Source organism: Eutrigla gurnardus, assembly GCF_963514095.1.
Source record: "Eutrigla gurnardus genome assembly, chromosome: 14".
NCBI classification, from domain to species: domain Eukaryota; kingdom Metazoa; phylum Chordata; class Actinopteri; order Perciformes; family Triglidae; genus Eutrigla; species Eutrigla gurnardus.
Genome location: NC_139937.1, coordinates 21,781,155 through 21,808,278, shown reverse-complemented (window position 1 = coordinate 21,808,278; position 27,124 = coordinate 21,781,155). Strand labels below are relative to the sequence as shown.

General features: G+C 43.4%; 2 protein-coding genes across 2 annotated transcripts in view; both read left to right on the top strand.

The window, feature by feature from the left end:
- thsd7ab (thrombospondin, type I, domain containing 7Ab) overlaps positions 1-8,317 on the top strand; it is a 126,735-nt gene extending 118,418 nt beyond the window's left edge. Inside the window, exons 26-31 of the mRNA XM_084027302.1 lie at positions 77-175; positions 1,172-1,254; positions 1,926-2,139; positions 3,725-3,812; positions 3,986-4,267; positions 6,417-8,317. Of these exons, the coding sequence (XP_083883428.1) occupies positions 77-175; positions 1,172-1,254; positions 1,926-2,139; positions 3,725-3,812; positions 3,986-4,127 (626 nt within the window). The 3' untranslated portion in view covers positions 4,128-4,267; positions 6,417-8,317. The remainder of the gene's footprint in view (positions 1-76; positions 176-1,171; positions 1,255-1,925; positions 2,140-3,724; positions 3,813-3,985; positions 4,268-6,416) is intronic.
- A 3,584-nt stretch (positions 8,318-11,901) lies between these two features.
- Positions 11,902-22,113, top strand: LOC311024365 (neurexophilin-1). The gene is made up of 2 exons (XM_084026738.1): positions 11,902-12,116; positions 19,160-22,113. Exons 1-2 carry the CDS (start codon positions 12,042-12,044, stop codon positions 19,979-19,981), a joined length of 897 nt encoding a protein of 298 aa, XP_083882864.1. The 5' UTR covers positions 11,902-12,041; the 3' UTR covers positions 19,982-22,113.
- Positions 22,114-27,124: the final 5,011 nt, after the last annotated feature.

Here is a 27,124-nt window from a genome sequence, read left to right as displayed (position 1 = left end):
CCGTCACTCCCGTGATGGATGGTCCTCGCTGCAGACGGCCACTGTTCTCCGCTGATTGTTTGTGTTTGGCTCTCAGGGGGCGAGTGTTACGACTACAAGTGGTTCAGCAGCGGCCGGACCAACTCCACCCGCCCGGCCGTGTGGTGTCAGCGCTCCGACGGAGTCAACGTCACCGGTGAGGCTCGCTCCCAGGCCGGCGTGATCACGTGATCACGCTCATGGAGGCCCGAGGTCAGCTGACTTGTTAATTAAAATCCTACGAGGAGGAGAAAAACACTTATTTTCGCTGTATGCCGTGTCTCTCAATCGGCGGGTGTCACAGAGTACATCTGCTGCATCTCCGGATAATTAACAGGAAATGAAAGCAAAACATACAAAATTAGGTTTAAATCGACTCTAATGTTTTCCTTTAATTAGGTCTGAATTACTGGATGGTTTTACCTCCTTGGGTGACACTAACGAGGACGTGTGTTGATGATTCTCTTAAAGTCAAGCTGAAACCAGAGTGTCTATTATCTGTGGTGACGTTCCTCTGAGTAAATCAGGAGGAACATGACGTAGATGGATGATGTTATGAGATTATTGGTTGAAAGCTGACGTCATATTTAGTTTCAGGAAGAAAACAACATTGGATTTTGAGTTAAAATACCCTTTTTTTTAATTGTTCAGCATTTATTGTTAAAGCATGATGTGACCTTAAAAAGTTAAAAAGGCATTTTTCATTTCAGCAGTGAAACAATGGCCATCATAGCTTTCTAAAGGCCAAGTGGACGTATTCAAATAGCTTTGTTTTGTCTGAGCAGCAACACAAAAACCCAAATCATTTAGTTTAATTACAAAAGACCAAAGGCGCTAAGAAATGTTCACACTTGAGAGGCTGGAACCAAAGATTCCAGTCTTTTGGTTCTTAAAAAAGAAATCCAAATGGCTGCCGATGAAATTGTTTTCTCTTCTAATCAGCATTCAAATAAAACGGAGATCAGACAACCAAACTTTGTGCTTTGACCTTGTGTGTTTAAAAGAGTGGAATGATTTGGGAAACGTTGCTCGACACTCGAATTATCTGCAGTTTGGATGAACTTATCTGAAAAGCGAGAGTCTACGTGAGTAGGTGGTTTACTGGAGGAGGTCAGATGTGAGTGTAAAAGATGAATTCTCTTTTCTCCTGCAGGAGGCTGTCCTCCTCTGAACCCTCCGACAGACAACAGCTCCTGTGAGCCTCCCTGTCTCATGCCAAAGTCCTTCTGCACGGAGGTGAGCAGCTCTTTGTGGTAAATAAATGGAATTTAAATAGAAACAGGATCAAAAACCACAATGCGGACGTAAAGCTGAAGGTGAGCTCCTCTGGAAGGACGGACGGACGGCCGTCTCTCTGCTTTCTGGGACAAACTGCTGCCACAATTGAATTTGAATGCAGCAGGGAATGAAATGATGGCAGAACGAGGACGTGAAACCTATTTTTGTGCCGTGGCATCGGAATCATGTTCAGCAGATAAAGCAGCTGGTCGATCTCATCCATCCATGCTTTTAGATCAGTCTGAAGCAGCGAAGGTATCAGCTGTGTTGGTTGATAGAGACGTCAGAGTCCTCTGATCAGAGTTTAGGACCTGTGATGTCACCGGTTCAATCCCCGGACCAGCATGATAGATGCCAATTTATTAGGTTCACCTATACATAACAGTCCTGCAACAAATCTGACCTTAGTGAAGGTTAGAGCCTCATATTTTTTATATCAGGCTAACTGACGGATTAGTCCGGCTCACTAACATGCTCTTTTCTGTGGAAGCTCATGTTTTTATATAAAACTAAACAGTAACAAGTACAAACATGCAGCACCTCGCCCAGAAACACCACATAGCCATCACCCTCTCCAAGTGCTGAACCTGCAGCTCAAACCTAACGTGATTGCGCGCTGCCCCCTGCAGGCCGGTATGTGCATGTGCGACGAGGGCTTCACAGAGGTGCTGTCGCCCACGGGGCAGCTGGACCAGTGCACCCCCATCCCCATCCTGGAGATCCCCACGGCGGGGGACAAGAAGGGGGACGTGAAGACCAGCCGTGCCATCAACCCCACCATGCCCACCACCATCCAGCCCGGACGCACCGGGCGGACCTGGTACCTGCAGCCCTACGGACCAGGTCAGACCACGTCACACAGTCCAGGCCTACAGAGGCATTTTCTTCACAGTGCTCCCAGTCGTAAATAAATGTGTTTTGTTGCTGTCAAGTGAACCTTTAATCTCCCGACTGTCATGTTTGGGGAACTAACGCTGCCTTAACGTTCTCTTAGAGGTTTCTATCCTCCAGCTGCCAAGTCCTCTTTACAAAAACCCGCCCCAGAAATGAGTCAGGAATGTGGAGGAAGTCAGACGGACGCAGACAGGGCTGGATTATATGTTGGCAACTGTTACGTCGACATTGAAATTAATCTTCTACAAACCAGGGAGTGAAGAAATAAAACAAATCCGCCTAATGATGACAGTAAACGAGCCTGTATTAGAGTATAAATGTGGGATTACCTGCACACAAACACTGTCGCTGCCAAGACGAGGTTCGGTAAATAATGACACATCGTTTCTAACGCTCGCCATAATGACCTGAAGGACTCTTTGAAGTGAGGAATATTTCTCTCCATGTGAAGGAAAAGGTTGTGAGAGAATCGGGCGTTTCCTGACCCTGCGGAGCTCCGTGTAATCCTCGAGGTCACGTTACGACATTTAACACGACAACGATAGAATCCACACTCTACTTTCAGTTTGTGTTGGGCAGACTAATTAACATCCGACGCATTAAAGGCCAACGACGCGGCACATTTGTTTCCAGTCGGCTCTGATTGCTGCGTGGAGCTTCGCTGCTCTGAACGGCTGCATTAACGTTGGAGAAGTGCGTCTGCGTCCCGACTGATGCTGCTCGACGGCAAACGGGAACATTTGGGATTCAGGAGAGCAGAACAGATCGAGTTAACGTCAACGCGTCGCCACGGACGGTCAGCCCGTATCTTCATCTTCCAAATGTTCTCCTTTACTTCATTACTCTCCGTTCAGATCATGAATCAGGAACCAAAAACACACAGGTTTCTACTGTGCTTTAAGTATAGGTTCAGTGGAAGAGTAGAAGTACTCCTGCATTAGAATGTACTTTAAGTAACAAGATGAAGTACTCTAAGACTGATATACATTATATTATTGGGTTCTAATCGTTGATGCATTAATGTGTACGCTTCACGCTTCTGTACCTCAAAATTATACTTCTATGCAGTTCTTGAATAGAGTGCTGCGTCACATACCGCCTTAAACAAATGAATGGGGTTTTGGGGGAAAATATTCACTTTTTCAGATTCTTATTTTCTAAGATTTTGAATCGATTCACAAACAATCTTTAATTTTTCTGATTAGAATTTTATTTTATTTTTTTCTACAAAACTACATTCTTAGAAAAAGTCTTTGCAAGTTTAGCCTGAATCAGTGTTTTGTCTTTGTGTGTTTACAGTTTTACAATCAGTGTCACACCGACTAAGATTACAAACATTCCCTTTCCCTCTAAAAGCTCATCGTTATTATTTCATCGGTTCCTGATTCATAAAAGTCAATAACTCTAAATCAGAGACGGTTTTCCTGAAGAAGCAGAGCGACCATGTTTTTTCTGAAGATCTCACAGGATGAATTGTTGCAGCTTGTAATGAGTTGCACACAGACAGCAGACTGATGAGCCTCCTCCTCCACAGATGGGAAGCTGAAGATGTGGGTGTATGGTGTAGCAGCCGGAGCCTTTGTGCTCCTCATATTCATAGTGTCTATGATATACCTAGCTTGGTGAGTGGACCACTTTAATTCCCCCTTACTCATCATTCCTCCATGAAAACCACAACCATTTCCCGGCTTTGAGTTAAAGCTCCGTCCCTGCCGCCTCCCTCACATCACCCATTTTTGTTTGTCTTTTTTTGTTTTGTTTTATTCCTTCACGCCACGCTGGTGTGTGCGAGCAGCAGCTCCTGTGCCGAGCTGCATCGCTCTCTTAAGGCCCACGAGTCTGACCCCGACGGGACGGCGGTCTGGATGGGCCAGAACTCACATGAGATGGTTTACACCTGTCCAGACTGCCAGGAGCTGGCTCAGAGCAGCAGCTGATCAGGATGTGGAGGGTCGGCCCCGCCCCCCCCTCCCCCCTCGACACAGTATAAGTACCTGCAGTCGTTGACCTTTCCGCTGTGACCTCTCTAAAGGGTCACATGTCCTGCCTGACTTGCTGAGTGAAGGTGCCGGTGCAGGTGAGGACAAACCCTCCAGGAATGTTCTTTTTAGTGCGTCTAGATGTTTAGAGCCCACGTAGACGTGATTGTTTTACCTGCTTTTAGACGTGACGTGTTTGATTCGCTCAAATCACGGATCCCGACACAAACTAATGCATTGTGCCGTTTCAGTCCCATTAATACTATAAACATATTTACATTTGGTTAATAAAGCTCTAATATAGCTCTAATATAGATCTGTTGAAATTCGACTCATGATTGAAGACAACTGCAGGATCAAATTTAAATCTAGACGGTCCTCTCTCCAGCATGATGTCATGCTGCCCTCTTGTGGCCATAAGAGGAAGTTGTGCATCATTTTTTCCACTTTGTTTCCCTCCCATTTCATTTCCTGCCAAATCAAGAGCTCTTCATCCTTTTTGTTTACACATTAAGCACGTTGATGTTGTTTCTCTGTGTTTTCAGCCAGGAACCTGTGTATGAAATTGGACTTAATGGACCTGTTTTTATATTTTCTTTAATTATTGGTAGATTATCAGCAACTATTTCTTTAACCGTTGGGTGATTTTTCGAGGGGAAAAACAAAAAGAATGAGGATTTTCTTTTAAACCAGCGTGTTTTGGATGTCACTTCCAGCTCTCGGAAATTTTGTTTTTTCTCAAATAGTTGGCAGATGAATTGCTTGTAAAAACAATCTTAAGTTGCAGCCAAAGTAGTCCAGTCAGTGTTTGTGAACATGAAGAACTTTGCCAAAAACCACAGAGAAAAGTGCCGTGATGATTTCTGAGGCTGAATGTCTGAATGTTTGCCGACATGTCGTGTTTACTCCGTCGTCAGTTTGTCAGCTCTTCATCAACTTCAGAGGAAAATCCCCCCCGGGTGCTTTTCTGATCTCCAACTTATCACAATATTCTTCTTTCTGTTGTTGAAGCATCTCAATACTCCAGAGATCATTACGTCACACGTCTCTGCAGAAAGTTTGGAGGAAAGTTGTTTCATGTTTAGAAGTATTAATTGGTCGGTCCTGCTCTGACGAGAGGCGCAAACTTTGGAAACAACATTGGAATACTTTATATTACATACATATACATACATATAGCATACTATACTTTTTTGACATATTTTCACTTTTTACATGATTTTTTTCCCGACATACTAAATTACGACTTTTTTCATGACTTTTTTTCAACGTGCTAAATTATGACTTTTTTCGTGACTTTTTATCGACATTCTAAATTACGACTAATTTCATGACCTTTTTCGACCTTTTCCTTTTTTACAAAAGTATGACTTTTCATTATTTTTTCCAACACACAATTTGACTTTTTTCATCACTTTTTTGACATACTGTACTTTTTCATGACTTTTTTCAACATACTAAATTACATTTTTTGTGACTTTTTTTGACATACAATAATTTCACTTTTTCAACATACTATACTTTTTTTCCTTACTTTTTTCGACACACAATTTGACTTTTTTCATGACATTTTTTGACATACTAAATAAAAAATTTTGTGACTTTTTTTCGACATGACTTAAACTCCTCACTGCAGCGGCCTCGGGTTCGAATCCTCCTGGCGGCCCTTTCTGCTTGTCGTCTCACACTGACCTCTCAATAAAGGCCAAAAACTTAACTTTAAAAAAAGTCATACTATTGTAGTGAAACGTCTAAATGCAAGGGAAAAAAATCTCCTTGTCTGAAACCTATCAACCATTTTTATTGTTAAACTGACACTTTAATAGTTCCCAGATTTAATTGAACCCCAGCTGAGACGTTCTGGTGAGTCTCGCTCTCTGCATACAGACGTTTCTACACACTTGACATAAAATGATGAAGGGATTATTCTATAATAGTCTATAAATGTTTTTGGTGAGGAAAATCCTTCTCATTCTGCCTTTAAAAACACAAACAGAAATTCTGCGTTTCTTTGCATGATCTAAAAATCTCTGACCTTCACTCTTTGAGAGCTAAAAAAACAAACAATTATGACGACCTATTAAAAAACAGAATGTGGGAGTTCTAGTCTGGTCCTTATTAACCTTTACCAGTTCTAGTCTGGTCCTAATTAACCGTTACCAGTTCTAGTGTGGTTGATACTCCAGTTAGGTTTCTTTGCTGAAGCATTCAAAGTGAACTGACTCCGGTTTTAATCTTCCCACACAGCAAAAAGCCAAAGAGACCTCAGAGACAGAGGCAACAGAACAACCGACTAAAACCTCTGACTCTCGCCTACGACGGGGACACGGACATGTAGTCCTCCGGGAGAGACCGTCATCCAGAACACTTCATGGCACCGGTACAGTGAGGGACGTCTGCAGCGTGAATGGAGACGTCACCGAGCGGAGAAATTACAGAAAATCCTCTTAGAGCAGAGACACTGGTTTGGGGTTTAACGAGAGCTCCATTCACCGCCCCCCCCCCAACCCCCCCTTCTATGTTTTTTCAAGTATTTTCTTTCGCAGAGCCTTCTCGACCTCCACCGTGTTCAATAAAATGCCTTTTTTTTGTCCCGACACATCTACTTTAACAAAAAGATTCAGATCCAGTCTGGGTGACGACATTCTCAGCTTTCAGTCCGTCTCCAAACATGGCAGCACAAGCTCCAACTCCCCCCCCACCCCCCCCCCCCTCCATCGTCCCTAAAAACGCTGAGTAGCTGGAGGCTTAGGATGCTCTGACGGTTCGTACGTTGCCAAAAGTCACCGCAGGGAAGAGGAGGAGGGAGAGGAAAATCTCCATAAAAAGGTTTGGATTTCCTTTTTCTCAATCCTCAACTGGGTTTTTGACTCAAATCTCTTTTACAGTCTTGGAACAAAAGGGAGGCGGGTTTTTTTTTCTTTCTTTTTTTTGCTTGATGTCGAGGCACACAGGCCTGCGTTGGTGGGATAAACAGATCTGCATGATGCTGACGGAGGAGCAGCCTGCAATCAGTCGTTCACTACTGCCCGCCTGCCGGCCTCCACCCCTCCTTGTTTCAGGCGCTACATTGCACTATATTAGTGCAGCATGATATGCACATGTGACTTCTACCTTCTATTGCCATAAAACACTGCCTCTCCAACACGCCGCCGCAAAGCAGAGGAACAGCCGTCGACGCCGGGACAGCCAAAGGAAACAGGAAGAGACGTTTAGATGTGTCGCATTCTACGAAAACCAGTGTGAAGCTCCAGTGAATATATATGTATAGAATTTATTTCTTACAGCTGATTTATTTTTATTTTTGGGGGGGGTTGTTGTAAAAGTACCTTTGTGGTTTGTAGATTTTCGTCGGGTATTATCACTTTTATTTTTGCCCAGATTAAATTATGACATCAGTAGGTAACTTCATTTAATGAAAGTTATTTTTAAACATAAAAAGATTAAATTCAAATGATTGACCTTGTTTAGTCCGTTGGGGAAAAGCTGAATCCTTGTGGCGATTAAAGAAGAAAGAAAACAATCAATTTAAACCATTCATGTCATGCAAATGTCATTTCTGCCTTACTGACGAGAACTAAACACTAACAGTAACACAGTTTTAATACTTGAACGGGTCCATAATACATGTAGACATAAAGAAGAACACGTTTTCATCTGAGGTCAAAATATACTTCTGAGTTTTTAAAACTTTTTAACGTAGTATCATCGGTGCTTTATCGTTTTTCAGTCACACTACATGAGGTGAAATATAGATATTAAAAAAAAGAACCAATCTGTACAAAGAAACTATACAATATGTTAATAACAATAACAGAACATGCTTCTGCCGAGTTCAACGTAAAAGCAAACTGGTGTGGAGAATGTTTACTTCTTTTGGTGTGGGATTTGTAAATAACAGCGATTTTTTTATTTTTTGGAGAAAAAAATCAAAGTATGTGTACATTTATTTTGTATTGCACAGAAAAAAATGTTTAGTTTGAATATTGCAAAGTGGGTGTGTGATATTGCTGACTGTTGTTATCATGATGCAAGTTGTATGTTAAAAAAAACATGAAGAAAAAAAGAAGAAGAAAAGCTCAGCCATTTTTTGTACAGGTTGTTTACATGTATGGGAAGAATTATTGAAAATAAATAAGAACACGGTTGTAAACACACAAAGACTATTGTGTCATTTTCTATATGTTTATGAGAGCAGAGACCCTTCATGAAAAGATTTAAAATGATCATTAAAATATAAGTTTTCTTACATATTTTCTTCATTGACAACAAATCCCACGTAAAGATATTAACAATGTGTTTGTCTGTATTTTAATTATATATATGTGATATTTCAGGGTGATACTGATAAGTAACAGTCCAAAAAATAGGTTTAAATATTTAATATTATATAAATTATATCTAAAAGACTTTTACATCATTTTTACAACATTTTATGAATTTTGTCGATTTTTCACTTTTTTTCCGACATGCTATAGTATGACTTTTATTTTCCCTGAAAAAGTTGACCATGGCTTTTTATGGCTGTTTTGGACTCACTACACTGAGACTAGGCGCGTCAAGCGAGATGAGCGATTTTTATGCCTTTTTAACAATTTTAAATATTTTTTTATGAATATATCCTGACTGACTTTTTCGTGAATTTTCGACGTGCTATAGTATTACTTTTTTTGGGGGGGGGGGGGGGGGGGGGATATGACTAAGCCTTTTTATAACTATTTTGCACTCACTACACTCAGATTGTCATTGACACGCAATATAGAAGCATATGTTAGGACTTTTACATCATTTTTACAACATTTTATGAATTTTGTCGATTTTTCACTTTTTTTTCGACATGCTATAGTATGACTTTTTTTTTCCCTGAAAAAGTTGACCATGGCTTTTTATGGCTGTTTTGGACTCACTACACTGAGACTAGGCGCGTCAAGCGAGATGAGCGATTCTTATGCCTTTTTAACAATTTTAAATATTTTTTTATGAATATATCCTGACTGACTTTTTCGTGAATTTTCGACGTGCTATAGTATGACTTTTTTTGGGGGGGGGGGTTGATATGACTAAGCCTTTTTATAACTATTTTGCACTCACTACACTCAGATTTTGATTGACACGCGATATAGAAGCATATGTTAGGACTTTTACATCATTTTTACAACATTTTATGAATTTTGTTGATTTTTCACTTTTTTTCCGACATGCTATAGTATGACTTTTTTCCCCCTGAAAAAGTTGACCATGGCTTTTTATGGCTGTTTTGGACTCACTACACTGAGACTAGGCACGTCAAGCGAGATGAGCGATTTTTATGCCTTTTTAACAATTTTAAATATTTTTTTTATGAATATATCCTGACTGACTTTTTCGTGAATCCAGTACGCACTGGGAGGACTTTTTTTGAAGGTGCACAAAAAAATTGATGCTGCTGAACCGGTGGATCCCAGGGACATATCTCAACATACCCTGCAAGTTTCGTGATGATTGGGTTAAATATTGTGGAGTTATGTGTATTGAATTCTAGAGCCCCGCCCCTCTAGTGTTCATTGGCTTATAACTTCTGAATGCAACAATATTTGTTGAGATGACACACAGCAATTTTGGTGAGAATCGGATCTACGTTTTAGGAGAAATTAGCAAAAACGGGTTTTTCACAAAATTCAAAATGGCGGAAAATTTCGGTAGGCGGACTTTGGTAATCCCTTAGGGTTTTTTGTAGAGCACACTTGCCTGCACATGTGTACCAAATTTTGTGTCAATCGGAGTTACTGTGTGAGGGGTGTGGCCTACAAGGCGCTAGGTGGCGCTAGCGAGCAACTTTTTTTGTGGCCAACTATGAAAATCTCAAATTTTTCGCCAGTTCAAATGGGCATGGCAATTTTTTTCAACTTCTGAATATGACAAGGCCCCCAAAAAGGCCATCGAACTTGCGTAATGAGAAAAAGAATAAAAATCCCTTCAGTTTCAATAGGGCTTCGCTGCCCGACGTTGTCGGCGCTCGGGCCCTAATAATAATAATCCGTAAGGTTTCAATAGGGCTTCGCAGCCCGACGTTGTCGGCGCTCGGGCCCTAATAATAATAATCCGTAAGGTTTCAATAGGGCTTCACTGCCCGAGGTTGTCGGCACTCGGGCCCTAATAATAATAATCCGTAAGGTTTCAATAGGGCTTCGCAGCCCGACGTTGTCGGCGCTCGGGCCCTAATAATAAGAAAAATCCGTTCAGTTTCAATACGGCTTCGCTGCCCGACGTTGTCGGCACTCGGGCCCTAATTACTCACTAAAAGGGCAGTAAATGTTGAATTCAGAGCATTTCTTTTGCCTCCACACAGTTCTCAACATGGTGACGGCTGAGCCGGCAGCTCGCAGCAAGCAGCGCTAACAACGGCAACAGTGCTGACAGAGCTACGTGTGTTTACCAAAGAGGAGAAGGGGGAGGGGCTTCTGCTGCAAGGACCATCATCAGCTGGAATCACGTAAAACGTGCACGAAAAAACACACGTGGTCGGCCGGTAAACAATGCGTTACAACACACAAAAACAACACACAAAAACTTGAGTTGCTTCATATTTTTATATCACAATCACACAATATCACAATTTTTTTTCTGCCTGGAAAGCAAAATACGACGCATGATACCGACCAAATTCAACCAATTATATCCTGACATCAGAGCCAGAGAAGGTGGTGAACTCATCTTTTCAACCATCAAATCAAATTCCTCCCATCGTTAAGTCCCGCCTCCTGTCCTACGCAGAAACACACACCGAACGGATGTTTCAGCTCGACTTTAAAGAGTCTGGTGTTCTAAAAAAAGATGTTGTTCCTGATCAGGTAAAAAACAGCTTTTATTACAAATGCATGGTTTTATATTTATCTCTTAATCCTGCTTTAAAAATGATCACTAACGTGTTTAACTGTGTTTATCATTTTGCTTTTTTTTGGTAGCTGTAAGATTTTGTGTTAAAATGTTAAATTTAATGGTTATATTCTTAATTTAGTCAAAAACGTTAAATTATTAGCAGCGGTGGGAAGTAAAGAAGTACAAATACTTTATTACTGTACTTAAGTCGAATTTTGTGGAATCTGTACTTTGAGTATTTATGTTTTACTTTAACGTAAATACTTTTTATTTGCTGATTTTTACTGATTCAACTTCTTTACTCAAGTAAAACTGAAAAAGTACTAACATGTACTTAAAGTATGAAGCACATTTCTAGAAGATTAACTGAATCTCACGTCATATTAATAAGAGAAAGAAAAAGAAAGAAAAATTCCCCTCAAATGCATTAAAACTAAAGTAACGAGATATCTGTTTTAACATGTCGGGAGGTACAGTAACAAAGTATTTGTACCTCATTACTCCCCCCCTCTGATGACAACTAAATACTACGAGTCCGGCCCAGTTTTTAAATACTTATTTGTAAACATCACGTAGAAAGTATAAATATTCTCTAATATGAAGTTAAACCTCCAACAGCTTCTGTGTCTCTGATGTTTTGATGTAAAAAAAAAAAAAAAAGAGGGAGTTCAGCCGATGGCCACTAGATGTCACCCTCCGACGGCGTTCAGAGAAAAGTTGCTCCTCAAAAGTCTCTAATGTGACTCCCCCTCCCTCCCTCCCTCCCTCCCTCTCTCTCCCTCTCTCTCTCTCTGAACCTCAAAGCGCTCCGTATAAAACGTCGCTCCACGCCGACGCTCAGATGTACGACACCTCGCGTCTCCGGACCCTCGCATCCCCGTAGACACCTGACCCTCTGCTCTCCCATCAGGACCGCCAGCCTTCATCACTCCGTTCTTCATCACACAAGTTCAGCCGGCTGATCTCGGCTCAGTCTGGTTCTTTTTCTTCCGAGAAGCTCGAGGACAGTTTGAGATGAGGAGGGACGCTCCGGCGATGAAGACCACCGGTGTCTGGGCGGCCGCTCTGCTGCTGTCAGTCGTCTCTCTGGTGAGTTTAAATACAAATATCTTATTTTATATCTGACATGAACGTCTGGTGGCGGGAGCATCGAGGGAATGTGAGAAGACAACATTTTTTCTTTTTGATGAAGTGAGTTTTCAGGTTGACCTCGGTGTCATTTCCATCCGGTTTCACTGCTGCAGGATGTCAGTCACAGAGTGATGATGTGAAAATGTCGTTTTCTTTATTTAACCTGCATGCTTTTCATCGTTCTCTCCTTAAACGTGACTCCTGCAACAACAAATCTGCTGTTAATATCCTTCCAAATGAACAAACGTCTGTTTGAACCCGAGCTTTTCCCAAAATCCACATCTGCATCTCCACAAATCCTGATGTTTCGCCCTCACACACACACACACCACACACACACACACACACACACACACACACACACACACACACACACACACACACACACACACACACACACACACACACACACACACACACACACACACCTATAAGACCCCATCAAACCCACCAGAATGCTCCGAGACAGTTCCTGACAACTCAATTCCTTTAATCCCAGGAAAGACAGTCACCCCTCGACCGCTGAGAAACGTGTCAACAAAGCAATCAAAGCAGAGCAGCAGCCACTCCTCCCTCTCTCTCCCTCTCTCTCTCTCTCCAACAAAAAAAAAATACATTCCATAAACTTAATCCCCCACAAAACTTGACTGGCCTTAAAAAGCTCCCAAAGTGTTATCTGTGTTTAATTTGCATAGTGATGGAAAGAAGTCAATTACTATTAATTATTCTCTACAACTTAATACCCATTATCGAATTGAATTCGCCGTCTTGAAAACCATAAACTCAATTTCACAGCTGACTAAGCGCACTAATCATTTCCTCCCCCACCCTCACCCTTTTTTTTTTCTTCCTTTCCTTCCTTCTTTATACCTCGCGGACTCTTCCCGCTTTCCAAACCAACAACACGGATTGTTTCGATTACAGGAGCCAATAAACACAAACCAACACGGATCCTTTCTATGGAGGCGAACATTCATCGTGTGTGAGTTGCGTGTGCGGCGGCGGCGGCGGCGGCGAGCTGATCTGGTAGCATCACTTGATGGGAGTGTTGTGTCTGTTTTCTTCTTCTTTTTTTTTTTTTATCCCCAGACCGGGCTGCCAAATTGCTTCGCTATGCTTTAATGGGATGATCATAATTGTTTCGTACTCGGTGCATCCTAAGCTTTCGCCTGCAGCTCCTTCAACAGATTGACAGACCCATGGGAACCTCACAAACTTATTTTGGCCGCCTTTGAACCAAGTCGTGTGTGAAATAATATGATTATGCATTTTTCCTCTGGGTAAGAAACTGGTGGCTAGTACCCCCCCCCCCCCATCCTCCTCCTCCTCCTCCTCTTCCTCCTCGTCTTCAACCTAACACCCTGCAGTCGGACCGCGTCTCCTATTTATCCTCCTCAGAAGTCACGGTGATAATCGGGCCCCGGCCGGTTGGGACTCGCCTCCGTCCACATCCTGCCTGTGATGTCTTGACACACTTTGTGATTTGTCATCATCTCTGACCCCCCCCCCCCACCCCCCACCCCCACCCTCAGGTAACACTTTGATATCACTGAGCCGAGCGTAGAGACCCTAAACTCTTAGCGGGTGTCAAATGCCCTTAGTTGATCCATCAGCTCAACTACAAGGGGGGCCGCCAGTTAAATTCACTGTAAGTCGCTATGACGACAATCACATCCCCCCGAAACGCACAGTTGGAAAAAAACACTCTGAAGCTTCTTCCCGTCTGCGTCGTCGTGACTGAATCACTTTCACGGCATCTGAAGGTCATAAATAAAATACGTTTCATCTGCAAGAAGGTGGAGCCGCCATGTTGGACGACATCCCCCCCCCCCCCCTTAAAAAAAAAAAAAAAAAGGTCACGCGGGTTTGATCCCCATAACCTCCCATCCTTGAGCCAACACTCTTTAATAGCTGCGTTAAGCCTCTCTGGATAAGAGCATCAGTTTTAATACGACACATTTAAAAAACACACAGAAGTCAATAAAATCACAGAAACTTTTTGCAGTTTGTGAACACCAACCATTAAAATAAAATAAAAGGAACAACAACTCCATTAATTACTGAACCCTGTAGCTGTGTGACACACTCTCTCACACACACACACACACACACACACACACACACACACACACACACACACACACACACACACACACACACACACACACACACACACACACACAGCATCCAATCAAGATTGCAAAGTGGCAGAAACCAACAGCCTGCTTTCAGCCGGCTCTTCTGTCTAAACTAGAACTGTCGCACTCGCAAATCCTCCTCTCAGCCGCCGAGGCGTTCAGGTAAATGAAAAGTGACACACTTTCATTCTTTTTCCAGCAAAAAGGTTTTGTGTATACCCCCCCCCCCCTCCGCCGGCGCTTCTATTAAAGGTGGAATGTGTTGCTGCTCGGGGGGGTCCGGCCCATAGAATCTCCCGAGGGAAGCCGGGGTTGTTTATCTTCCACCGTTTGAAAGAAGCGGAGCCTCGGCGTCTTATCACGGCCGCTCCACCGGTAGATAGCGTTTAGGTCCGGGCGTCCCGCCTCTGTGTGTGTGCTGCATCTGGCAATCTGGAGGAGGCGCTCTCGAGGGGGGGGGGGGGGGGGGGGGGGGGACTTCTTCTTCTTCTTCTGCACGGCGATGCTGTTTGTGTTATCTCGGGGAGGGATTCGGCCTCATTCACAGCGAAGCAGCAAATAATATTAACAGACATTTAAATGGACGCTGCATGGAACAAAACTGCAGCTGGAGAAAGTTGGAATAAGTCTGAGCCCCGACAGGAAAGCTCCAAATGTGATGATAGGAGATATGTTGGAATGGAAGATTCCATTCATTTCAAATTGATTTTGATTTTTTTTTTACAGTGTTCCATTTAAACGATATGACTAAGTTTTTAATTTTCTGTATAAAAAGTGGGGGAGACGTTTAACAGGTAGGGAGGAGTGTAAAGATGCCTTTAACATGAATTATGGGGAATGAAGGAGTGAGAACTCTGCAGACAAATAAAACACGGACATATAAATCTCTGGAGATCTTTAAAGCTCCTGAAAACTTGGTTTTAAATGTCATAGTTTCCATCTGAATATTATTATAAATATTATAAATATACCTGAAAGAGCAAAAGTCGAAGTTAAAGCTCAGAAACAAACATTCTAGTTAATTATTCAAAGAATAATCTGATAATCAGGACTTTGGGTTGATGAGATTTCATGGAAACATGAGCGACAACGTTTGAGTTTTACCGACTCAGACCTGCAGAGACCTGTTCAGACCCTCTCAGACCTGTTCAGACCTGCAGAGACTCGTTCAGACCTGTTCAGACCCTCTCAGACCTGCAGAGACCCGCTCAGACCGGTTCAGAACCACTCAGACCTGCAGAGACCCGCTCAGACCAGTTCAGACCCTCTCAGACCTGCAGAGACCCGCTCAGACCGGTTCAGAACCACTCAGACCTGCAGAGACCCACTCAGACCTGTTCAGACCCTCTCAGACCTGCAGAGGCCCGCTCAGACCTGTTCAAACCCTCTCAGACCTGTTCAGACCCACTCAGACCTGCAGAGACCTGCTCAGACCTGCTCAGACCCACTCAAATCCACTCAGACCTGCTCAGACCCACTCAGATCCAGACCCGCCGAGACCCCCTCAGACCCGCCAAGACCCCCTCAGACCCAGACCCGCCAAGACCCCCTCAGACCCGCCAAGACCCCCTCAGACCCAGACCCGCCGAGACCCCCTCAGACCTAGACCCGCCAAGACCCCCTCAGACCCAGACCCGCCAAGACCCCCTCAGACCCAGACCCGCTCTGATCCTGTTAGACGAGCTCAAAGAAAACCAACAAAAGAATCTGTCGTGAAAATAAGTCGGACTGAAGACGTAAATCTCTGTTTTTCCTCGTCGTCGCTGTGAGACTGAAGATGAATCACATCACCGTGGCGACGCTTGTGTTTCATTTATTCCATTATTGATTCACATGAACATTATTCTCTAGTTATAGATTAACTGTTTGTCCTGCAGCAAAAAACATGTTTGTTATGAAGTTGGCGTCTTCAAACGACGCGTTGTGTCCGACTCAAAGATGTTTAAGTTACTTTCTCTCCCATAAAACTGCAGATACATTTACTTTAATTACATTTAATAATCTTTATTAATCTATGAATATTACCTTATTTAGAAAAAAAACTTTAGTAATATTTTACTAAAAATGTTAATGATTTCTAGAAAATTAACTGTAAGATGTGAAACTGCTGGTTTCCCAGCGTGGGGGTCGCGACCTCGTCAGATGATTAATTGGAAATGAAGAAAAAGTTCTACTCTAATTTAAATACATTTTTCCGATTTATTTCTCTTTCATGTCATATTATATATAAATATATATATATAAATATATATATATATATGAAGTTTAAACGTTGAATTGCGTAAAATTCCAAAGCAAACACAACCTTTGATGAACGACCAAAAAAGGCCTGAAATCTCGGTCGAATGTATGAAATAAATCACATTTAAATAAAACGTTACTCTGAGCCGTTAAAAGACACAGTTTGATATTTAATAAAATAATAAAATCGGGTAAATCTGAAGTTAGCAGGCTCTCTTGTAAAAGCAGAGTGCGATCTCGGCCCCTCGGAGCGTCGCAGCCGTCGGGGTTCTGGATCCAAACGTGGCTCCAGTCAGGAGGACTGCCTCTGATCTGCCTAATCTCCCCGGGCTGGATTACAGGTTGGGCTCTAATCCGTGAAGTGGGGGTCTCTGTGTGAATGTGCCTCCGAGTCTCTAATCCGGAGACTGTCAGGTGCTTTAGATGAAAGCTAATTGCGTGTCACAGTTCGGGGCCCCGAACACAACGCCGGTGACAACAGAGCGACTTCTTCCCCCCGACGACAACAAGGAGGACGACTCGGCCTCGGATCATCGCAGACGGAAAAAGTGAAGAAATCCACTCAATTATTCATAACATGAAAACCACGTTGCTTTACAAAAAATAAACCAGAGTCCTGCTTGGATCCACTTTGTTTAGGAAATACACGTTGAAATGTTGGATCTGCTCTCACTGTCGCTACTTAGTCACTCAAACCGGATTAAACCGGCTCGCTTAATATCTCCTGGATCTGGTTTCAGGACTCCGGCGAGACCAAAAACCAGTTCCCTGAATAACAGTAATTTCTGCTCAATGGAAGTGATATTTTAAGATTGGAGACGACAGGATTTTAACCACTCATATGCATGAAAAACGTTTTAAAAAAAGAATAAATGGGGCTTACAGTTTGCAGGGGTCAAAGGTCATTTAGACGATTATTGCAAACTGAATTATTCAAACTGACGAGGGGATCAGATGTTCGACATCTTATATTTAGAATGAAACGTCACAAAGGCTGACTTTTAATTCTGACCTTAAAGCTGCTGCATTAAAAATACTTTTAAAACGAAGAGAAACAACAGAAACAAGCTGAAACCTGAACTATTATTACACCCAAGGAAGGGGAAAAAAAAGGTAGTATAATGTCATTCATCGACTTTATAGCCGCTTGGCTGATCCGAGTCTATACGACACTATTTCACTGAACTTTTACATCCTAAGGAGCTTTATGTTTGACTATTACGGAGCCAATAAATCGTGAACGGGAGCCTCCCTCATCCTCACGCTCGCTTTATCTCTTTTACAATACATCACCGGGGAGGCCGACGCGACGGCTTTTTGTTTCCAGCAACGGAAGACAAAAAGGAGGTGTTCATTATACGGTTTAACTGCCCCACCGCTCCGGCAAACTGCTGAAATTCACATTTCTCTTCGTCTCGTCACGACGATCATTCTGCTCCGAGGGTCCTGCAGCTTTTTCCTTTTTATAAAAATCAAAGATCATCTCCGAAACGTTTTCTCTGGGTTCTGAAAGGTTCCAATTAGACTTCCCCTCGTGTTTGCTTGTAAAAACCAGGTTGTGTTAGTCCATTCAGAGAGAGGAGAGAGATCCTGCTGCTGCCGAGGCTCCACAAAGCCACTAACAGTTCACTCACATCGGGTCATTCATCACCGAGACCTCCTCAAAAACAACTGGAGGCCATCCTTTCAAAGCCCCGCCGCTCTGCAGCCGAGTGCATCAAACGAACCCTTCAGAGAGAGATCACAGCGCTGCAACAGTTTAGTGAGCGAGCGGCCGACCGTCGCACCTGGTGAACTTTCCCCAACGAGAGAGAGAGAGCCGGTTATTTCAGAGTATCGATCGCGGGGGGGCGAAGACACGAAATGTAAACGCGGCCGCCCAGATAGATCTGCTGTCACGTTCCTCGGCCGCGGCGTGGACATCACTGTCGCTCTCTCATTGATGTGATTGTTAGAGGAGAAAGACGCCGAATGACTCATCAATCATCCGTTGGGGGGTCGCGTTCAGCAGGTAATAGTCTGCTGTTGCATCACGTCTGCGGCCCGAGAGGCGCCTCATTCATCTCCAACGCCCTTTAATCTTGATTAGGGCGAACCTGCGGCGGCGGCCGTCTCTCGACCCGCGAGGGTCGGTCAGAGCGTCGGGCGGCGGCTTGTTTGATGAGACGGGATTCTGTTTCAGTGTCTGTTTGTTCTCATGAGAACTACCGATTCTTAGACAGAAGGTTGAACGCTAAACTCCCAAAATGAGGGAAAAAACGACCAACAAACTCACAAAAAGGACACAACAAACTACCAAAAAGAGGCAACAAACTACCAAAAAGAGGCAACAAACTAGCAAAAGATACAACAAGCTGGACAACACAGATTACTTGCAGTTAAGGATTGTGGTTCAAATAAACTCCAAAAGTACCAGTTTGGTGGATCCCAAAGGATCCTGGTCCGGTCCATCGAGGCTGCACAAGATTAAAATGGTTCCAAGTTTAGGCCCCGCCCACTTCTGTCACCTTTCATCCTCATACAAAGAATCTACTTCGATGCAGTTTCAGATCTTGTGTGAGATATCGTCATTGGTTACCAGCCGAAATGTTTCCGTAACGGTGATTTTGTGTGTTCGTCCAGGTTACCGCCGCCAACTCACGCAGTTCAGGAAACCCGGACCTGAGAGAGAGCTCCAAGTCCAAAGTGAAGACCTACTGGACCGAGAGCAGCAAGGCGGTCTCCATCAGCCGCCTCCTGTCCCAGACCCTCTACGGCAAAGAGAACTTCACCCAGCTGGACCTGAACTACGACGAGGCCGACCCCTTCTCCAAACACGAGCAGTGGAACTGGCTCTACAACGCGTCGAACCCCCGCGACCCCCGATCCAGGACCAAGAGGAGGCCCATCGTCAAGACCGGCAAGTTCAAGAAGATGTTCGGCTGGGGCGACTTCCACTCCAACATCAAGACGGTGAAGCTCAACCTGCTCATCACCGGCAAGATCGTGGACCACGGCAACGGCACCTTCAGCGTCTACTTCCGCCACAACTCCACCGGCCAGGGCAACGTGTCCGTGGGACTCGTCCCCCCGACCAAAGCCGTGGAGTTCCAGGTCCACCAGCAGTTCCACCACCACCACCACAACCACCACCACAACCAGCAGCTGCAGCAGCAGCAACAGCAGCAGCAGACGGCTCTGGAGACCAAAGACAACAAGCTGTTCAACTGCCGGGTGGAGTACGAGAAGGTGGAGAAGGGCACCAGGAACTCGCTGTGTGCCCACGACCCGTCTCAGAGCTGCCCCCAGGAGCAGACCCAGAGCCACGTGTCCTGGCTGTGCTCCAAGCCCTTTAAGGTCATCTGCATCTTCATCACCTTCTACAGCACCGACTACAAGCTGGTGCAGAAGGTGTGTCCAGACTACAACTACCACAGCGACACCCCGTATCTCCCCACGGGGTGATCACATGACCAGACGAGGAAGAACAAAAAAAAAAACTAACTGCGGAGACAGGCTACCGGGCAACCTGAGCGATGTCAGATTATTTGGACGATGGAGAGTCGAGACACTTCAAAACTTGAGACGTTGACAGGCATTATTACAGCTAACACACCCTTGACACAAGACTGATGTTGCTCCATTGAACAGACCTGCTACCCGGGGGTCATTATGAGAGCATTTAGGGAAGCATTTATAGGCTTGCAAACACACTCATATTATATGCATAGCTGCTAACAGTGAAAGGAACTTCTCAAGCCAACCGTAAAAAATATGCTGATTGTATTTATGTAAATATCGCTGGGTTCCACACAAAGACCAGAAAAAAAAACAATTTTATTAATGTTTTTTTTTTTTCTCCTGCTAATTTAGTTGTTTATGTTGATAGTGTATTTCCGTCTCAATCATGCTTCCTGTCTTTTCCAATCAGTTTCTGGTAATCATTGCAAACGCATAAATGTCAGCGCAAATAAGAAGAATCTGTCAGTATGCATTAGAGGGCATAATGGGAAATGGAACATATTTTCTGAGGTTGTGTTCTGCAGTGTGTGGATATGCCTCCCTGATATTGTCACTTGAATCTTGTCCATGTCCATGCATGATCCGATATCTATATTTTCATGTTATTGCAGTCGGAAATAATCTTCATCAAGTCACCGGAGGAAAAAAAAAAAAGAAACAAAAAAGAAAACTTTTCTATTTCACTTGTGTGTGTTATGTGTTTTAAGGTAAACGACACCAATGGGAGGGGCTCCAATCTGGATCAAACATGCAAGCAAGTAAATGTCGCAATAAATAAATCAAACTTGCAGTCCTGCATTTCCCTTTTAAACACATAGAGGTTGCTCGTACTTTTTTTCATAGTAGAACAGATTTCAAACATCCAAAAATAACGATGAATAAAACGATGGATGAAAACAGGTCAAATGTGTTTCAACAGATATCAGAAAGAGAAGAAGAAATGGACGTTCATGCAACAGAAAAGGGCTGAAAGTGAAGAAGTAAAATGTGTTTTCCTGCTGCAGAGCAGACAGGACATATGTCACACAGTCTACCTATCGGAACGTTCACACCTCTGGTTATCAGAAAATAAATAAAAAATCTGGATGAGACTAACGCTGGCTGTTAATGATATTGGATGTTCCAATTGGCTATTAAACCTTCATTACATAAATTGAGAGCCAGTGGCTCAACGTGAAGCATTTAGTGGAAATGAACACAGTTTCAAGTGGGAGCTCTGCAGAGTCAACACCATAGAAAGAATGAATTAAAATGCCGATGGAAAAAAACGCTTAAAAACCAAAAAAAAAGCAGCCCAAATGTGCACCTAGGGGTGCAATCACCGCTGTCTATTTAAATGCAGTGCTCTCTCACAGAGCACGCCACGGTGTGCTACACGCTACACAGTAAACTGCTAATGGCAGCCTGGACCACATCCAATGTGCCAGCGCCGGGTGTATAGTGTGACAAGGCAGGCCAAAGAATAGCGGGGTCCGCCTGTGGGATGAGTGAGCATAAAGAGGAATTTATGATGTGGAGGAACAAGGCTGGCAGAAATCACTGGAAGCACCTGACTCGTAAATTGAGAGCATGTTTCTGTCACCGAGGAGAAGGAATGACTAATGTCTCAGATTGCTGTTTGGGTCCGCTTCTTTCATCTCAATAAAGTGACTTTGATATCCCCCCCCCCCCCCCCTCTTTACCCAAATGTGCCAGGGACAGTTTGTTCAGCTCCAAAGAATTAAAGCAGCACTTTGCCGAGACAATGCAGCCTCATTATGCACATAATCTTACAAGTGTAAACAGTCTGGCACCCAAAAAAAGTGTTTGGGTGCTACCGGGAGACGGATCCGTTCCCCGACGGATGTCGTCCGAGGGCAAACGCGACGTACGACTGTCTGCTGTTTACCGTTCAAAGCCTGATTCGTGACGTGCATTCATCGCAATAATAAAGCTGCTTTCATCGGAACGCAGAGGTGTCGAAGGTAGAGACGTTCTGAACTCAAGTAGAAACACAGATTCAACTTCTTTACTCAAGGACAAGCAACATTTACTCAAAGTATAAAGTATATACGACAAAAAAATGGGGAGAGAGAGTCAGAGAAAAACAGTGGCAAATTTACGAGTTTATTACGATGCTAACAACTAGCATTTATGCTAGCTAACTTCCCATGAATGAATGTACATTTGTTTCTAATTATGTTTCTAATGAATCATCCCAACGTGTGACAACGCCTCGTTAAGGTCCTTAGGGTGATGATGTTGATGCTTATTGTTCGTTTTATTCATATGAGGACAAATTGTCATCTTATGGGTGTTTATTGATCGGGGCGGTTGGGCTAAGATGCTAGCGGTAGCTTTCACTTGTTGTCATAGCAAAGGCAAACATCCGGTGTTAACGGAACCAAGCAACTTGTTTATATCGGCTATATGTATTTATTACTTTATAAACTCCCAAATTTGCGACTCTTTTTCTTGGAATATTGCCCCCCTCTCAGCTCCGTTTTTTCTTCTTCTCCACATTGGCCCCGAAACGGCGTCTAACTGAGTCTAACGTCTAGTTAATCATAAAAATAAAGCATGCGTTAAAACTAAAGTAACAAGTTTGTTTTAAAAAATGTGAGGAGTAGAAAGTACAGATATTAGTTTTAAAATGTAGCTAGGAAAAGTAAAAAGTTGTCTGAAAAATAAATAGTTAAGTACAGATACCTGAAAATTCTACGCAAGTACAGTAACAAAGAAAAATTTCTAACAAAGTATTTGTAGTTCGTCACTTCCCACCTCTGTTGATACGACTAATGTAAAAGGCGTAAAAACGACGAAACCCCCACATAATGAGAAACTCAAAAGTGTATGGAGCGTTTTAACGTCTTTCAGCTCGTTGTTTTGGATGTTAGCCCACGCTGCGTAAATGTGTTTGCTAGCACGATACTCAACTCTACGAGGTGATAACTGTGTTCGCAATTGCAGATATCAGGTTTGTATTTAATAAGTTGTTTTAAAATAATCTTTAATCTTAAAACATCCGTCAATCATTTTGGTGACTGACTGCGGCTTCTTGTCTTGTGGCTCTCGGGCTAATCTCGTGTTAGCTTTCACATCACCGACTGCTCCGGTACGACTCCGATGATTAAACAGACGAAAGTAGAGTTACACAATTCAGACGCAGGATTAATTAAACTCAATCCGATCGCAAATATCTAATAACCTCGATAGAGAAGTCTCTTTCTGAGGGAAGCATTTCCACAAGTGGGAGACGTTGGATTCAATTCCAACATTTCTTGAAATTCTGTTCGAGAGAAGCTGGAAACAAGACAAAAGCGTGAAAAAAGGTGTATTTAACGAGCTCTCTGTGTGCGTGGTTTTATGAGCTCTCTGTGTGCGTTAATTCCATTACATTTTATTTATAGTGTCACACAACAGAAGTCATCTCAGGACACTTCACACATGAGCAGGACTAGAAAACGCTCATGATTTTCAGAGTTAATGAAAGCGAGACGGCATTGCAATCCGGCAGAGTGTGAAACATCTAAGTTATCTTTGGGCCCAGATCTCCTCCCCGGGTCCGGGCGTCCGGGCCGGAGCCATTCACGCCTGCCGTCTGTCCCCCCAGCTCGCCCACAATCCCTGATTAATGTGGTCTGGGCGGGGAGCTGTCAGAAATGGCAGAGAGAATCATGGGATTTCTCCTTCAGAGTCCCAATGACACCCAGCAGCTGCAGGAGTAAACAGATGACTAACCACTGGCCTTTTGGCAGCCTGTGGAGATCCACGCGGGAGGGGAGGGCTGCGAAACGCTGCTTTGACATTTAGGTGGATTAGAAAGTTCTCGGGTTCTGCTCTCGTGGTGTCAGAGGTGGCTCGCATAGTAATTATGTACGTCTCGTGTTCTTCCGCTTGACCCCCCTCTCCGATCGCTACCAAAATGTGGAGCTTCCCTTTTTTTGGGGGGGTTTCCGTTCCGTTCAAATGAAATGCTTAAAAGTGTGAGCCTCGTTTCCAAACAAATCACATTCAGTTTGCAAACGCCAACGAGGACATAAAAGGTATCTTATTTTTTAAAAAAAGCAATTGGGAACAAGCAATTGTCATTTCAGATCATGTCTCGCCACAGAATTCATTTCAGATCGGGGGCTGAAGATGTCCTGGGGCACAGTTTTGTGTGAGGTATTGACATATTAAAGGCTCTATCAGACAATAGGCTTGGTGTTTTTATTTATTTATTTTTTAAATCAAAAATAAATTACTCTCCTCAAAACACTATTCTCTCTCTCTCTCTCTCCCCCGGAAATGAAAAAACTCACTCATTGTGAATGTCTCATATCAGGTAAAAAACTGGAGAGAATTAATTAACCTTTGTCATTTTAATTGCTTTAGTGACAGCTGTCCTTTGGTGCCGGAGCTATCCTAATGCACATACTGTGGGCTTGTCAATTACTTTCCCAGTGAATAGATTAAAACGCCACAGAGGATAGAGCCATTTCATTAGTCAGACGTAATGCCCCCCAGACATAACCAGGTACGAACACTTCACCCCTAAATATGCAGGAAAATGAGCAAAACTATTAAGCCCATATAAATCGAATAAATTGTGGCAACATGAAATTAAGTTTACGCTCTATTTAATTCTGTCCCACTGCTTGTATTGCATTTTGGGAGACACGTTTTTTTTTTTTTTTCTTCCGAGGAGTGTGATCATTAAGAATATTTTGGAGGCTTTTAATAAAAAGGTCTCCCACGCTGAAGGTGCAGGGCCGCCGCTAATTGCTCTAATGGATGTTCGGGTCGTGAGCGTCGCCGGGTTGGATAATGGCCGACAGCAGCAACCGTCAAATTCTCCTTTTTTTTTTTTTTTTTTTCCTGTTTGCACATCTATGATCTCACACTCCTCAGCTCAACATGAATCTGGAAGAACATTAGGCAGCTTTTGGAATGTGTGTCAGCTGGATGTCTCGGCTTCTCCGCCGCCGCCGCCGCCGTTTCTGGAGCCGTTTTTCACATTTCATCACGCCGCTAAACCCCTTTTGTATGAAAAAGGGAGGGCCGTGAGGATTTTGACACTCGTGTGTGTCGAGTATCAGCAACGTCGTTATCAAATCACAATGAATGTAACAGAAAAATCAGCTTAAAAAACGCTCAGATTGCTGATGTTACAGAATGCCAATAATATATCACCAGAGAAACGGAGAAGAATGCAACAGTTTGACAAAAACAGCGTCTTGTTAAATCCGTCTGACTTACAATCAGCAGTGAGTCGCCATAGCAACCACGAGTAGAAAACACAAACTAAACTAATGTATAAAGTACTGTTTGCTTTTAAAAGACGTGGATGTCGTCATGGTGACAGCAGCGGTTGGTTTGTGGCCTTGAGTTCGGATTTTGGCTGTTGCCATCTTGGTTTTTTGCAACCAGTGAAGGAAGTGACCATATTTGGACAGTTGAAGGAGCGACGGGTGGATCTGATGAAATACAGGCGGCAGAGCGGCACCTTTACTGGATCTGGTTCCATGCGGATTCTGGTGTGAAGCTGCTAACAAAGTTAGCTTCTATAATTCAAGGTCAACAAATTGCTTGTTTTGTCAAAAACACAAAATTATTCCATTGCATCCAACAAGATAAAAACCCAGGAAACCAGAAGTAGTTTTCCCCGAATTCACGAGAGAGGAAGCTTCATCAAAGCACACACACACAAGTATTGTTGTCAAAGACGTGTTTGCTTTCCAAAATGACGGCAGATATAAGAGGATTACACGGCTCGTTCCCAGCTTCTGATTCCGATCACCTTTTTTTTTTTGTTCCTGCTATCAGAAATCCTCATCTTCATCCATAACAGGCTGCCGAACAACACAAAGGCTGACGCTCTCGTGCCTGAATAACTCAGATTTAATTTCAGTTAAGAAAAAAAAGAAAAAAGTTGTGTGATCAGCTGAATGTTCCCGCCGCATCTCGAGGCCGATGCACCGATGCTAACACCCCCCCTCCCCCTCCTCGATGATTACGCTCGCTCACAAGTGGAGAAAAAAACGGAGCAACTGGTTGACAAATCTATTTTTATGATGATGCATAAACTTCCAGTGAAACAATGGGGAGAGGTGATGATTGCTGCATCCCACCCTGTCAAACATGCCGCTGGAGTGCAGCGCCAGGTGATGCTATTTATACCAGACAAAGAAACTATAAAGATCCTTCCTCCACCGCCCAGGTATTACAGTTTTACCAACAGCACCTGGTTATGTATCAAAGCATCAAGGCTTTGTGTTAATTGTAAAAAGCTGACATGATGAGTGGACCATTTCTTCGATTGTCACAAGTCTAAATATATAGCAGAGCTTTCCAGTCGCCGTCTGAAACGGGGTCGGGGCAGGAGAAACAATCAGGGGGGGCAGTTGGGAGCCGGGGCTCCGTTGTGTGCCGTTGATTTATATCTTAAACAACCTCTCCCGGTGCTAAAAGGTGAGACTGTTTGTGACAGAGATGGACCGGGCGCGCTGGCAAGAGAGAGAGGGATGATGCGGGTTTTAAAAAATGCATCACCGTTAAATCAAAGAGTAACCTTGAGCGAGTTCAGGCCGGTGCCAGCGTCGGTGACACGCTCTGCCCTCGGTGCTCGGCGCCACGGAGCATGCCAAACAGCGAGGGGGGGGGCTCATCGCTCCGGCTCATCGCTGACCGATGGCACTCACACATTTTATCTCAACATGTTAAAGACCAAGTCTGAGGGAAGGAGACGTCCTTGCAAACGAAACAAAAAATAAAAATCCTCGTTCATCACTGGAGACGTAGATGTGTTTGCAGATGTTGAAGTCAGAAAGCAGCGGTTCAACCTATGTGACCCCGCTTCCTGCTGGAGGAGCCATTTACTTGTTGTCAGTTTAGTTTTATTAATTCGACTATTACTGTCTTGTCTATTCTAGAAGTTTGCTTATTCAGTTCACAAGTCTTTAATGTTTTTCAGGCCAAGGACATGAAGAGACTATTTATATCATATAAAACTGTGTTCCTTATTAAACCAATAATAAAGTGTAGTGTAGCCTATAGTACCATTTAGTACATATAGTACTTATGTAATGGTGCATGGATACTAAGCTAAGCCATTAAAATCATTGT